The 16,016-nt window shown below is 40.7% G+C and overlaps 1 protein-coding gene across 1 annotated transcript in view; it reads right to left on the minus strand.

Moving 5' to 3' along the window:
* Positions 1–5,374: 5,374 nt before the first annotated feature.
* The window catches only part of fgf22 (fibroblast growth factor 22), a 36,032-nt gene continuing 25,390 nt past the window's right edge, over positions 5,375–16,016 (minus strand). The window contains exons 3-4 of the mRNA XM_020612232.1: positions 8,977–9,080; positions 5,375–7,338 (exon numbers count right to left, since the gene is read on the minus strand). Coding sequence (XP_020467888.1) covers positions 7,144–7,338; positions 8,977–9,080 — 299 coding nt within the window. The 3' untranslated portion in view covers positions 5,375–7,143. The remainder of the gene's footprint in view (positions 7,339–8,976; positions 9,081–16,016) is intronic.

Below are 16,016 nucleotides of genomic sequence, written 5' to 3' on the forward strand. Positions count from 1 at the left end.
GAAAAGAGCCCAGGCCAATGTGCCCGGTGGCCACAATGCCTACCAAGGCCTTGTTCCGCAGCCATGTTTCTGCTCAGTCAACTGCTTCCTGAACCTGCTATTTCCTTCTGGTCTTTATAAGGATGCCTGCGGAAGCAACTTTGATGTCAGCAGAGTCCTGGTACATCATGACCTCCCTCGCTCGAGTGACCCTAAACTTCTCTGACAGACCACTGTTGGGGAGTTGCAGCTGGGTGGAATGACCATAAGGGGCAATGCTGCTCACTGTGGGAGCCCTAACCACCTCCAGAAAAATTGACCGATGGCTTTCTCTAGTGCCTCATAAGTTTTTATCCAATAAATATCTTCTCACCTGCATCATATCAAACATCCTTACAAGAAAAACAAAGCCGATTTTGAAATTGTGCATGCATTTTAAGGAAGAACATTCACCTGTTGATCTTTGAAGTGAAAAAATTGCAGTGTTGAGAAAAACGTCTCCATGCATGCATTGACAAGACACAGAGTCTGTCTGGTGTCACTGGCATGAGAAATTTCTTCGCACGTAGCTGAACTTAAGGGGCAGGGTGGTTTGATTTTGGTATGTAACTTTGCATGAAGCAACACTCACTTTGGTCTTTTCCAGTCACTAACAGCCAAAGACAACCTCATGAGTGTTGACTGGGACGCAGGCCAATATGTGCCTGGCCATACTATATATATATAAAAGGAGATGGTTTCTGCCCCTTTGGGCTGCCAACAGCTTTTCTTCTTATATCCTTCAATTTTATATATTCTTTTGTTTCTTTTTGTTCATATCTTATATATGTTTTAATTATATTTCTAGATTTTGACAGCTAGGTAGTCAGAGGAGTGGTGTACCCTCAAAAATTCCCACTATCTTAGTGACACACAGAAGAAAGATTAGCATTACAGGCTGTAACTGAAGCTATATCAAATAAAAAGATGTACTGATGTATGACCAGGTGGTTGGCACACCAGTCTCTCCAGAAACTAAAGTAACACTACACACCAAGTGAAAGGATGTTAAAAAGAGAAAATATATATATATTCCAGTTAAGACATACAGCACCAGTCTCAGATTACTGCAACCACATAGCAAAGTCATAAGTGTCGAATTATCCTATGTCTATATACAGTACTGGCCTCTGCTTATAGTGCACATAAGAATGTTGACTACAAATGATACCTGCTTTTTACAGTTAAATATGTGTGCTCTGACAAGATAGCCAATGTCAAGGTTGGTAATGATATATATTGATATGATGTAATGATATATATTCACTTTCTTGCAAAGAGTTAGAAGTGTTGTATCCGGTACTTTTTACCATACTGACTCTGAGAGACGAGACAGTCCAAGTAACTACGAAACAGTGCTGATTTATTCCATGAACACAGGTAAAAAATTAACATTACACGCTCAGGTATCTTGCACCTCCAAACTGCTCCCAGGCAGATGTAAGATGAAAGACCCTGAGCCCACCAGGCCTATACATTATATCCCTTCGGTTGGGCTAGCCCCATACTACACAGAAACGTCAACCAAGACGTCTCTGTTGCCAGCTTTGCAGCTGGTCATAGCAGTAGTCAAAACATGAAGTAAATCAATGTGTATGTCTGTTGATTAAGTGGTGTGTAACTAAAAACATTCTCACGACCTCTAGAACATGTCGTGACTTAAACATAAGAACATATTATGGCTAAGGCTACAGTTATACACGTCATAATAATAATATTAAACATCCTGTCTGCTGACAGTCATCAACTCTTCTCTCTAGTTATCCTTGACCAGATGTACCCTGTAGAAACTCATAAGCATGCCTAAGCATTTAACAGTCTAACTAGACATCCTATCTCCACTAAACATTTCTAATACATAAAGTATCTATCCAATTTCTATCTGACTAAAAATACCTAACAAAAGAAAAGATAGATACCACTCTTACATCTTACAGCTAATCTGAAGCTGCAGACAGCAGCTAATTAGCTTAGTTTAGTAAAAAAAAAAAAAACTGGATCCAGGCAGAAACAGCTAGCCCGACAATCCGAAGTTTAAAGGAAAATCTGCTTAGTAGCAACTCTAAACTTCACTAATTAACACATTACATCTGGTTTGTTAATCTGTGTCTAAGTCTCTGCTCGTTGCTTGGAAACCTCATGTGACAACAGGACTCCAGGAAGTCTCTGTTCCAGTCCAAGAAATAGCTCCAGCACACAACCACTGTCAAACCACAACTTGCCTTTTTTTACAGTTTGGTACGAAATGTGTTGATGAGCTTTGTTAGGTGTTTTTATTTTATTTTATTATGTTACCTTTGCACATTTTTTTCAGGCTTTATGTCATGCTAGTGGTACTGACATTCTCATCTAACTCTTGGCAGTAGTAATAATAATAAACCTTTTTCTTCTTCTTCTTTAAATTGCCTTTTGGGGCCAAGTTGTTTGCTATAAGCAGAAACTAATAAGGTTTTCAGCACCTGTGCCACCAGTATAATAAATTAGTAAATGGACTGCTCTATGCATTACAGCTCACTCAAAGTGCTTTCACACTATTTGGCCATTCACCAATTTGCACTCACACATTCACACACCGGTGTTATCAATGAGAGTAACTCGGGGTTCAGTGTCTTGCTCAAGGACACTTCGACATGTTGACTGGACAAGCCAGGAACCAAACCGCTAATCCTCCGGTTAGGAGACGACCCGCTCTACCTCCTAAGCCACAGCCACCCCCGGAAACTGATAAGGTTTTCAGCACCTGTGCCACACAATATAATAAATTAGTCTGATGTTACTCTCACTATGACATCCTGTCTGTACTTTAAACCTAGCGTGTTATTCTCGTTTTCTTCTTCAGTCCCACTTCCTAATATATCCCCTCACTTACTTTCCTTACTTTCTCATCCTTCTTTATTCACACAGTCATCTTTTCCATCCAGCTCTTCACTTCATCCCCTGGTGTCTGGCATGGTGCTACAGGCATCCAGAGAATGCTTGACATGGGGTTTGGCCTGCAGCGTGGCATGGCAGAGCTTGAGGGGAGATGTGCATGTGACACTCATCAGCCCTGTCTAAAGTTCAGTAAGTGACTTCAGATGTGAACACTAATCCATTCAGTGATGAGAAGGCCTCAGTCTGATAGCTCTGCTGCAGGCTGCCAAGTCTGTCCAAGCACAGTCTCAGGTTCAGACAGAGGACAGTGGAGACAAACTCTAGGCTTCAAAGGGAATTTTTATACCTTTAATAAAACCCTGCTTTGCAGGTAATTTATTGTGATAAATTAATTTTTCATGTTTTTATCTCTTCTTTATGAAACATTTATTTGAATAGGGAGACTCAGAACAGCGAACTAACAAGCTACAGTTAGCTTGTTTTCCAAAATTTCACACTGCTCCCTGAACATCTTTGATTGTAAATAATTTTACACTCCATAAATGACTGTGCCATTACAATAGATGTAGAGGCCTGGATGCTTTATACATAACTGTGTACACATTTTCTAATAGAACTAACTTGAAAATCTGGAATATGTAAATCTTAGAAATCATGATATTCTTTCAGAATGGTGCTGCTGATTCTGTCTGTGTTGCTTTGTGAACATTAAGGCTTCAGCAAATCCTCTGCAAGCTATCATTTTAGCAGCACTTATCACTGAAATAAAAATTGAGACAAAGCATTGAATAGGTTCTGTATTCCCATGAATTTGGTCATAAACATCGTGTATACCCAACAACCATACACACATACTCACAAACTCTCATGCACACTCACCCGTCATCCACCCTTTAGTCCATCTATTCAGCATTATAACTTGGGCTGTTTTTGTAACAAAACAAGGACTAATCCTAAATTCAGGGAACTGTGAATGTGCCTCAACAAATGGCAGACAAATGAGAAGGATTAGCAAGGGCCTGTGAAAGAGTGAAAGGTTTGCCATTGATCTACGGTGGTCCTGTTCTCTTTCAGGGCCACTCGGTTTGAAAACCCCACTGAGTAAGAGCATACAGACCCACTCCAGAGCCCCGTAGGCCGCTGAGAGACACACAACAGCCACAATTAGTCTCAGAAGCTGTAATGGCAATTCAATAAGCGCTTTAAAATTGTGCCTTAGTCCGTCTGCCACCCCCCCAACCCCTCCCATCGCTCCCATTTTCGTCTACATACATAAGATTGGTATTATGAGTAGCGAGGGGCTCTTTTTTCTTTCCCACCCACCACAGTTCCTTTCAGCCACTGTGAGAGAAAATGACCACACAGGGTTTCAAAGGTTCCAGAGGCTGTGGTTTGTTGTCGCTAAAGCAGTATGACTTGTGCCCCTATAGACTTTGGCTAAGGCACTCAAAATTGCTTCTATTATTACTTTTCTCTGTATCTCAGCTGCAAATTAATTTTGAAGCATTCAAAGTAACCTCCTCTATAAACATGTACAGTGTTTAAAGTGTACAGACATTGCCATGCAGTCTGCCAGGTGCTTTCTGATTGACAGTTAATCACCAAAATCACTGCATGACTCATTCTCTCAGGTCTCTGCTATAACCGATCAGATCAAACACAGCACAAACACCTGAGCTCCTGACATCAACACGTCATAGCAGAGGAGGAGCAGAGGTTGTCTTCTGGATGGCTGTCATTTCCATTATCCTGGGCTCTCTCTGGGACATTCGTCGTTGATTTTGCACACTGTTTAGGTCTTTTCTTTTGCCTCATGATCAAAGGCTAAAGCTTTTGATCAGGAATTCCAAAGGATCCCTCTTGTTTTGCTGGCGAGCTCACTGACAGGACAGTGGTAGAGCAATGATAATTACAGCTCCCATTTGGTGTCCCTGGAACCGGCACCAACAGGCAGTTGCACCCCCAGGCCAAGAAGAAAGGAAAGATTCTTGGACAGTTAAAAAGGGAGAGAGGAAAGGTAGAGGAGAAGCGACAGAGGGTACATTGACACAGAGGCCAGTCTATGAAGAAAACAGGCAGAAAAACACAGTACTTTGTTGCATGCAGGTTTTCTTTTGTCTGTGCCAGCTGATGATTGGATAACAATCATATGTTCACAGACACATGTTAAGCTGCTATAGGGTACATTCTTAAAACAAGAGAGGGGAAAAAGCTGAAATATGCACTCACTGGCCATTTTATTAGGTACACCTGTACAATTGTATGCAATTCAGTGCGACACTTCCACCTTAACATCAAAATGCTTCAGTTTTTGGTGAAATTGTCATAAATATATACATCCTATTATCAAGCTCATAATTACAGGTAGTGTTGTACTGGACTACATTATATTCAGAAGTGTTCCTAATATTCTGACCCTCTCATGTATGTAGCTGGGGTGGGCAAAAATATAGACACCTCTATATTGATGTGGTGGGTCCTTCACATCAAAGCCTCTCCTGTTGTGAGTTTTGCCATAATTATAATAAGGAAGGGGATTATGTTGAAGAGCTCTGATGAAGATGTTACTAACACTTAACAATCAGTGTCATGCACAAAACAAGATTAAAGTGACAGTTCTGAAATGAATAACTTTAGAAAGATTATTGAAAAGGCTTGATTGCATTAACAAGTGAGCCATGACTCATGATTTATCCACATTTTTATTGACACTCAGCATGGACCAAGGCACTCAATTGATTTTAAATCACTGAATCTACGTTGCTGTTTTTGTAATGAGAATTTGGCCTTATATACAACCTGCTATAACTAGCATATAACTGGAAAGCAGTTCATGATAAATGGATCAGTGTACCAATATCCATTAGTTATATATAAGATGAGCTGATTATGGACTTGAAAACAACTGTTTTATCCCTCCTTCCTATCAGGGAGCCTCCCCTTCTTAGTAGGACTACAATCCAAAAAAAAATTATCAATAACAATAAACTTCCAACAGTTAAAGAGTAAAAAATGTTTTAAATATATTAAATGTTCTATTAGCAACAGAGTTCTTGTCAAGAAATTGTTAGAAAGCCTTAAAAGAGAGGCAGGGTGTAATAACCATTTACTACTGGGTAAAACATTTGTGAAGTTGCTGCTATGTGACATCTGGTGTTCCTACAGCCATTATAATGCATTCAGTGACACAAAATGTATATTAATTATTATGCACAACTGAACTAAGGCCAACAAACTAGAGAAACTGATTTCTACTCTATTGGAGAATTGCACTGAGAATTGATTGAGAAAAGCAGTCTGACAGAAGCATGCTCAAACACATAAAGGTCATTGCAGGAAATCCAGCATGTTATCCCAGGAATTAGCTTAGTTTCTGCTCTGTTCTTGTTATGTATAGACATATACAGACAGAACAGCACATGAGATTCATTTAGTAGAGATTTTTGGCTCATCATTACAATTCAGGTGCAGGTCGGTGACTCTTTTCTAGTGGTGTCTGTTACAACCAAAGCAACAATGAAGATGTTAAATTCATAGCATAGCCAGAGCACAATTTTAGAAATACTGAGGTCATGTCCACACAGCTTTTTTGGTAACTATTTAGATTTTTGTTAGGTTAGTTTTATTTATTTGTTTGTTTGTTTTGTTTTTGTTTTGTTAGATATAGTTACAGATTTCACATGTGAAACATCCTGAAATGTCTTAAATATGAGAAGATTTAATGCATGAAATTGTGCTCTAGATGTAAAGGCAAAAAAAGCATAGTATAAAACATGACCTCATTGTCATCAGTGGTAGTTACTGCCCCGATTTGCATCTCCAAGCTGCTACCTTTTTTGTTCTAATAGTGATACTTGTCATTTCAGATTGATCGGTTGATTCTAGCAATGAGCCACATTGTGTTATTTCCAAGCCTTGCAATCCCTTTTCAGTACTCTTACAATCTTACAGTCATCCAAACATCACTTTACATGCACTTCAGACACACAGATAGTTCCAGTGGCCAGACAGATGTCTGAAGCTAGTATGATCCCACTGTATTGGACTGTATTACTGCACATCATTAGAAAATGAAGAAAATAACTTAAAAGTACACATTATACTAGCTTCACAAATGTTACTTTCCTCAACATATGTACTGTACATTTATGTGACAGGAGGGTGGAATAGCCAAATAAAGATCATCATCAGAACTAGTGTGAGGAGGCGGGTCAGCCAGCCGGTCGCCAGTCAGAGTTCAAACTTGAGCAGCTAGGAGGGGAGCATGGGCAGGAAGTGAGTTGATGGGTGTCTTCGTCGAGCCTTGTGACCTCTCCGTGGCTTCCCCCGGCCGTTCAGTGACACAAACATCTGCCTACCACCATGCTTCCAGCGGAGGGAGGCGTATGTGTTGTAGCCGTTCTCCTCAATTCGCTCCTTGAACTTACAACTCGGGTTGTACTTCACCTGTGACCAGAGAGAGGAAGACAAGAGGTCAGGGAGGCTATAATGTAAGGCTAATGGCTAACTGCTACTACATTAGGCCAGCTTCCAGGAAGTGCAAAAAGGTTAATGTCTATTGTTGTAGTGGAATACTTTCCAGGTATTTGTAGTTGATAGGGTAAGTTTTTTCATTGCAAAGAATTTTGCATTGGGTTTATCTTTCTGAAGTGTTTAGTCTAGGAATAAATAGCTGGCTGTCCCAAATCCCATGTTCTCATGTTATGCCACTCCTAGCGTCTAGCCATGCAGATAGATGTTTTATTGACCTAATGTGGAGCTAAATGATTTTGTTTGTGCTGCTCAAAGCAGAGAAAAATTACATTTGACCCCAACAACAACATGCCTTTCCAGAAACAATGTTCTGATTACTCTGGATAATCCGCAGATATCACGGTTAAGTTTTCATTGGGACCAGTCTGTGAAAGTTGATCACAGACTAACACTGATGACAATGAGGTCTGTGAAATATCCTGAGACGTTGTTGTTGGAAGGACATTCACCTGAGTTGTGCTGAGCTGGCAGAGGAAATCTGCGAGCTGGTGTTCGAAAACCTGTATAAATAAAAGGGAGAAAAGATGTGTGTGTGTGCCTATATTACTCACACTATAGGGACTTACCTTCCTCATGGGGACTAAATACAAGAGATGAACACAAGTGTGTGTGTGTGTGTGTGTTTGATTTGTATGACCTGACCCTTTAATGTTCTTAAATGAACCAAAATGGTATTGAATAAACAAGTTAAATGAACTCTTATGATTTCACACTATTAAACTCTCCTTTCTGATCCAGTTTTTAGGTTACAGTATGAACTACTGATCTGTGAGCTAATCCAGCCATCACCACTCAGAAAAGCCACTTTTCCATGCATGGTTATGAGTTCTTATCAGTTAGTCAAAGAGGCTGGAAAGAGGCTGTAGTGACAAGAGATTCTGCTACATTCCCCTTTCTTGATCATAATCGTGTTGCCATAATGAGGCCCTCTCTGTGATAGCAGCAGAATATTATGAGCCTGGCAGGATTCACGTGGTTTCTGTTATTACTAGAGACTTCAGAGTTTAGCAGAGTCCTGGCTCTTCAGGTCTCTTAATGTCCTGTTTCTCTTTTGAGGCTTTTCTTATCACTGCTCACTTGCTGATTGCTCGTCGCTGATTTCTCCTTTCTCCAAGATGAAAATACACGAGCTAGACACCACACATCTCAGGTCTGATGTGTGGCTGATTTTAACAAAGAGAGGTGATTACTTTTAAAATCTTTCTGTGTAAAACAGCAATTGGCAGATGGCACCCAAAACCTTTTAAAGGAGCCCAGCTGGCTCTTTGTCATTGTCTAGTTTGGTTTCTTTTCTCTGCAATGTGTATTTTGACAGTGTAACAAGCCAACTGAAGCTGCAGGTATCATCAACCACAGCCCAGGTGTAGAGCCATGATTGATAGTAACACTCTGACCTTTCTCTGGACTTTCAAACCAAAGATTCCTGAGATTTCTCTTCACTTCAGTAGAATCACTCCAAGCTTTTCACATATATGCCTCGATTGCCTCCTTCCCCTTTCCAGCCCTCCCATTTTGACCCCCAGATATAGTGCTGCCAGGTTGTATACGCACCGATCCAAAGAGTGTGCCTTTCTTTGACATAGCTAAGTACAGCCCAGTGCTGACAGACTTGATGGCAACAACTCCCACACTGACAGATCGGATTTCCATCAGGCCTGGAAAATAAAAGAGTGCACAAGAGTCTGGGTTAGAAACATCTAGCTTTGGGAGTTTCCTGATCAAAAGCCATTCTATCATTAGTGATTAGAATACCAAACAGCCATATGCTCTGGAGGTACAAAGACATGCAAGACAAGAAAACCACACACACACACACAATACATGCACAATGAGCTGAGAGAACCTGCTTTATGAAAAGGCCATCTGACCTTACAGCAGGTAAAAAAACAGGTTACATATGGGTCATATCAGAAAAGGCAAGATATTATTACTGTCATTATTAATTTCCCATAGAAGCTTAATTGGATATTACATATGCATCCCAGCCTCACATCCCATCCTGCACTACATAAAATTTATAAACACATACTTTGTAAACACATTTCTGTAGCAGGCATACACAGTGTCCAAGTCTGCACAGTATCAGTCTGCCTGACAGCTGTAAAAGCTTCCTGACTCCAGATGTTGCACTCCATCCTCATGATAACCACCCAGTGTTGTTTACTCAAGGGCACAAAACCTGTTTCTGCTGGCCACTTAAGCAGCCTCTCTAACTCACTTCACCCCTAAAAATGCTAGTAAACTTATGGGCTAATTGGTTCCTCTGGGCACTGATTGCAAACAAGTCCCATGTGGCTCTCGTTTGATCTGGTTTTCATTTTCATATAAAAATAAAGGCACCCGCTGATTGTCATGGCTATGACAAGGAGACATTTTGGAGATGAGCAGAAGGCACAGGGTCCTGAATAGAAGAAAAAACGGTTGGAGATTAAGCTCTGTTTATGATGTTTTTTCTGGCTTGACTTGCCCACTTACACCTTCAAAAGCCCCCTGATATGGCCTGTTGTCTGATCAGAGTATGAACTCTTCTTTTTATACCCAAGTCTGCACAGAGAAAATATGTAATCCTTTTGATCCAGGGCGACGTGAAAAAAGGATTGCCTGCTTTGGATTAATGCTGTAAACACAGCACCAGATCAAGGTGCTGAAGGACAGAGTGACTCAAAGCTGGTAGGAACTGAAAAGGCAGCAGTGACCACAGGGTGCCTAGCTGACCAGCACTGAAAAATAAGGCAACACGACTTTATTTACATAGCACAATGCATACACAGAGACAATTCAGAGTGCTTCACAGAGGCGAGGAAAAAAGTAACAGCATTAAAACCAATAAACATTAAACTAGAATAAAATCTGTTCAAACTAAGTGTAGATAAAACCTTGAGATAAAATACATAAAATGAAAATAAGAACAAAAAGATCAAATAAAAGGTCTGAAACAGAAATCTAGCAGTTACTATGCAGAAGGTACAGCAGAGAAACCTGTCAAACAAAGGCACAGGAAAACAGCAGAGTTGTCATTGAGACTTGAAAGTACCAGAGTTGAGACAGATTTAAGGTCATCAGGACGTTGGTTCCATTTGTGTGCAGCATAGTAGCTAAAAGCAGCTTCACCCTGTTTGGTTCTGACCTGAGGTTCTACCAGCTGACTGCTGCCTAAGCATCCCAGAGCCCTGATGGGTTTGTATTCCTCAAGGGTATCAGAAATGCATTTTGGCCCCATGCCACTGAATGATTTATAAAAAAGGAGAAGCACTTTAAAATCAATTCTGTAGGTAACTGTTATCCAGTGTAGGGAGTGATGTGCTCAGTTCTTGGTTCTTGTTAAAGCATGACCACAACATAAAAAATATGACCTAGTTCTGGTGTAAAAAATATTAACTTTTCAATTAGTCCAAAAACATATTAATATGAGCCTTTATACCAAGTAACTGCAGTGGTGTGAGCATTTATTTTGAGAGAAAAACTAACAGAGAAACAAATTCATGCCATCATCTCCAGCGGGCTGGACTATTGTAACAGTTTTTTGTATGGTCTTCCCAAAAAGACTCTTAGACCACTTCAGCTCATTCAGAATGCTGTTTAAATAAACACAATAATGTGTACTGTTATAAAGCGCAATGTGTAAATAACCCCTCCATCCACCTTGACCTCCTTACCTACACAAACTCTGCCACACTATAACAACATCACTTGCCTTCTTCCTTTGTTCTCTGCTATATCTACATGTATTGAAATAATCTTTAGTTTCTCATAATCAGCCCTCCTGTTCAAGCCGACCCCTGAGTGATCCCTTTCTGATGTAAATCTATGTAAAGTGATGGGGGACAAACTCTACATCTCAAACTCTTCCAGCTCTGGGTATCTTTTTGCTTTCATGATGATGTGTTTCCTCACTGAGACACAGTGGAAGGACTGAAAGAAAAAGTAAAAATTCAGTAGTAACATGCTGTAAATGTAGAACCACTTAATTTGACTTCTGAATTCTCATAATGGATTCATTTGAATTTTAGTTTTCAATTCTATACTGAACAAGGGCTATGGAGCCTATCTCTTATCACTGACATTATAATCACATTACAATAAGATCTCTACAGCCCTGATGGAAAGAAACAACAATTACACTGTCTAAAGATCATCTCATGTGAGTATTGAAGGCAGACTTGAAATGTGAACCTGTCCTTTGAAATGTTGTGCCAAATTTATCATCTGTGTCTAATATGACTTCATCATCATACATAATCTTATAAAACATGCAAAGATGCTGCTACAGGTTGGCTGATAATACCATCAGACTGCTGTCACTGGTCTCAAAGGGCAAATTTGAAGGAATCCAGAACTCAATACACATATCTGCTGATTCCACCACAACTACATCTAACCTTTTTTTTCTTGTTTTTTAGCTCTGAGCATCAGTAGTCACACTTACCAGATGAGGCCGTTTGCTTTAGACACAAAAAACTACAAAGAGTAAAAATGAGGAAAGACCAGAGAAGGAAAGTAAACAAACACAAGCTCCTGTTGAGTGTCTTTTTTCTCTGACAGGAATGTGTAAATGAAGCCTTCTCTCCACAGCTGCAGGGACAGCACCTAAGTCAAAGCCGTCCAGCTATCACCTCAGCTGCACCCCCATCATTCCTGTGTTGCCTCTGATCCTATGAGGAAACATTAGTGCTTTGATGGCAGCTTCCTCTTTACAAGCTGTGTTTACAAACACCGGGTGTGCAACGGTGGCACCTGGAACGTGCAAGGGACTCATAAGCAATTAGCTGAGGCCCTACTAGTGATTGGAGCACTCCAAGTGTTTATAGGAGATTATCCAGGCCAATGAAAGCCACTGGTGCCTGAAAGTGGTGCCAGCAGTAACTGCCATTATTTGGTGGTTTGTCTTACATGGACAGTTGGTGTGTTGGAAGCATGTTTGTCATGTCTGAGACTTAGTATTGCACATTATCAATGTGCAGTTGGCGTAAAGAAGTTCCCACTGGTTATAGCTATTACAACATAGTTCCAATATTCATTTTGTGAAGCACTTCAACAAAACTCCTGAAGTCTTTCCTATAACACATTAAGTATTGTCCTTTCTCTTCTCAGGTCTCACAGGTATCCTACATGTCATTTCATTCACACGCATTGGTGTAGCAGTGAGCAGACAAAAGATCTGAGGACATGAAATGGGGATTTCACATTGTCTAGCAGAATCACTTGGGCTCTGGACGCTTGACCACACATCTATAAAGAGCAGTTAGATCCATATAACCCAAGGTCCCCCCCTTTGAAAAGTCACTCCATTGTGTTCAAAGCCTGAGAAAGTCAGAGTGGGGTATTTCAAGCTGTTAGAGGGTTTTCTTAACTGCTACAATCCAAAGGTTAGTTTACTTGAAGGAGGACAGTATGCTGAGTTTAGCTTCCAGATATGATGATATGTATTTTAGTATAGACATGCTTGTGCCAGTAAAGTTGTAGAACCTGTAGTTTAAAAAAAAAAATAAAAAAAAAATCATCTCCCTTTAAAACAAACCTGACTCCTGTTTCTGAGTATGCATCATCTAAGATATTTTAGAATGTGCAATCTGGAAGTAATCTTCTCTTTATTAACCCATGTTTTGTAATATATTATACATATATATTATACCGCACAGTACTATAGTAAGTTGTTAAATATTGATCGACACATGTAATTTGCTTTAACATTGTTCTAGTGTAACAGCTGACCAGAGAAAATGAAAGTGAGGATTTAAAAAAATACATTTTCATTCAAGAAAAGTTTCAAATCTTTTCAACAATATCATAATTAGAAAGAACAGAGAGAACCAATAAAGTCAAATTAAGTCTTTGTTCCTGAGTTGCACTGGAGGCTGAAGGCAGTGTCCTTGCTGTGTACCAACCGATGGCCCTTGTTGAACTCATGAAAAAAGGTACTCTTGGCTTCCCCCTTGCAACTGGCAAGATCTCTTAACCTTTGACATGTTTTGGCTGGGTCTGTCAGTAAGATCACGCTGCCATTACAAGCAAATCCTGCATTATACATGTCTAGTCAACTGTGGACTCACCATTTATTTCTCCTTTATCGGATTTTTAAAAGCATAGAAAAAGTCTTTTACTAAGTCTTTTTTTTTACTCTTTCTTTTCTTTCTCTCACATTTTTTGGACATTAGCCCATCGTCAGATCACTCAAGCCTTTTCTGACCTTAAAAAAAGGGCAGAAAGGAAAGAGAGACACTCTCACAGGATTTCCTTTTGTCAGACTCATGGTATGGGGGAAAAGGAGGGAGCAAGTACAGGGTGAAGGTGCTAGTTATAAGATGGGGTGGCTTAGGTGAGCAGGGGGTGGGGGGTTATTCCAATGGCTGCTCCTGCAATAGGCCTTTGTTACTTACCTGAGAGGTAAAGCCTTAAACAAGTTCTTATTAATGATCAAGCATTTTGAATTGTGTGCAGCAAAATGGTTCCTTCCATCTCTTATTTAAAGAAAAAAAGAGTGTCGTTTTTCTGCCCCTTTCCTCCTGGCTTTTTTTTTGGTTCCTTTATCCAGGTCTTTAATTTCTTGGATTGACCCCTTGAGCAGCCCTCCATGGCTTAGAGCTCAACCAGAGCAGATCCTGGGAATTTGGGGTTCCCAGTGTGTTCCAGCTCTTGATTGGCGTACCTTTTCAATTATTTTACAGTTTGCTTGTTTTTTAAAGGAAGAGGGCCCTGTTGTTTTTTCCTTCTGCCCTCCTTTTCAAAACACAAGCTTTTCATGCTGCGTCTGGGCTGTCAGGCCACATGGCTGAGACCAGCACCTTTGATCTGCCTTGACCCCTGAAGGTGACCTCGAAGTACCAGACCGCAAAGGGTCTGGTACTGGGCAAAGGAGCCACCTGTGTGTATCTTCACAGACAAAGGGTGCATCACTCATTATTCCTTTAAACACCTTTAGGGATTACCATGAGAACAGGTGCACTGATTGAGGCCTTCACAGGTGGCATGATATGGAAACTTGGACATTAACTTTCAAATTTATAGTAACATATCAACCAAGGAATAGCAAGGATATGTTTAGGAGGATGATTTATACATAACACTGATGGCTTCATCAGCCTGTTGAAGAGATGGCTTTAGGCCGGTCAGTTTTATGTCAGTGTTCCTCATGACTTCATTCAGACATACCCACGACCATGATGGATAGAACCATGGTAGGAGCGCAATTTTTGCCATATGTGGCTTCCTATCCCTTAATGTTACTGCATGCAGTTCAGACTTGTGCTGTGTTGAAAGTGACACGTAAATATTACTAGGTTCAACCCATTGGCTGTAAAAACAATGCACACTGGGAAAGCTTGAAGTGAGACATGAATAGACACAAGTGCTCCTGAAGCGTGATTCCATACAATCCACACTGAAAGCAAGATGTGAGTGGCACATTTTGTTTTAAAGTAATCAGAACAGCTATCTGTTTGTCTGTCAGCAGGACAGCGGCAGGACAGAGTTTATTCCAGGCCAACCAACAACACAAGTGTACCAAAGAAAAATAGTTTTCATGTAAGATCATCAGGAAACAATTTGTTTATTTTAATTTTCAAATAACAGTAGAAACAGAAAACAATCAGATTTGTGTGATTTAAACAGCTGACTGTGGAGATTGCATTTCACTAAACACAGCTGAAGAAAAAAATAAACATGAACTTTTCCCAGCAGTCACTTCAGTGGTTTTTGGTAGATATTATCATGCTGGTGTGACTACAAGTGGTCATTTTTCTGGTAAGTTTGTTTTGAATAAGTAATTTCGCTGTGCAGTGGTTAGCACTGTTGCCTCACAACGAGAAGGTTCTGGGTTCGGGCCCCACCTGGGACCTTTCTGTGTGGAGTTTGCATGTTCTCCCTGTGCTTGCATGGGTTCTCTCCGGGTACTCCGGCTTCCTCCCACAGTCCAAAGACATGCAGCTTAGGTTGATTGGTGTCTCTAAACTGGCTGGAGACTTTAACGATGTGGAACTTAAAGCAGTGTTTCCCAGATTCTACAGATTCATCAATTTTCCAACCAGGGACAATAACATCCTGGATCAGGTTTATTGCAATATCCGAGGAGCATACAAGGCCATAGCAGCTCCACACCTGGGCACGTCAGATCACATCTCTGTGGAACTGATCCCAGCATATAAACCTCTGATCTGCCGGATAAAACCAATCACCAAAACAGTTAAGGTGTGGACGGAGGAGGCTTCCTTAGCATTATTGGCGTCACGTCTGCTCAAAGCTCGGGATGCTGCCTTCAGATTAGGTGACAGGCTGGCCTTTAGCAGGGCCCGGAAAGAACTAAAGAAGGGCATCCAGCTGGCCAAACGCAGGTACAAACAGCGCACTGAGGGGCACTTCATGAATAACAACACACAGCATATGTGGAGGGGCATCAAAACAATAACAGACTACAGAGGCAACAACCAGCAGGTCAGCCATGATCCCACCATCCCTGACACTCTGAATAGTTTCTTTGCACGCGTCGATACACCTGGCAGCAGAGGAACTGTACATCTCTCTCAGCTCGAGGAACAGCACCAGCCTCTCATCCTGCAGCTACACCAGGTGAGCTCCACCCTGAGGAGGATCAACAC

The sequence above is a fragment of the Monopterus albus genome, unplaced genomic scaffold (assembly GCF_001952655.1).
Source record: "Monopterus albus unplaced genomic scaffold, M_albus_1.0 scaffold122.1, whole genome shotgun sequence".
NCBI classification, from domain to species: Eukaryota; Metazoa; Chordata; class Actinopteri; order Synbranchiformes; family Synbranchidae; genus Monopterus; species Monopterus albus.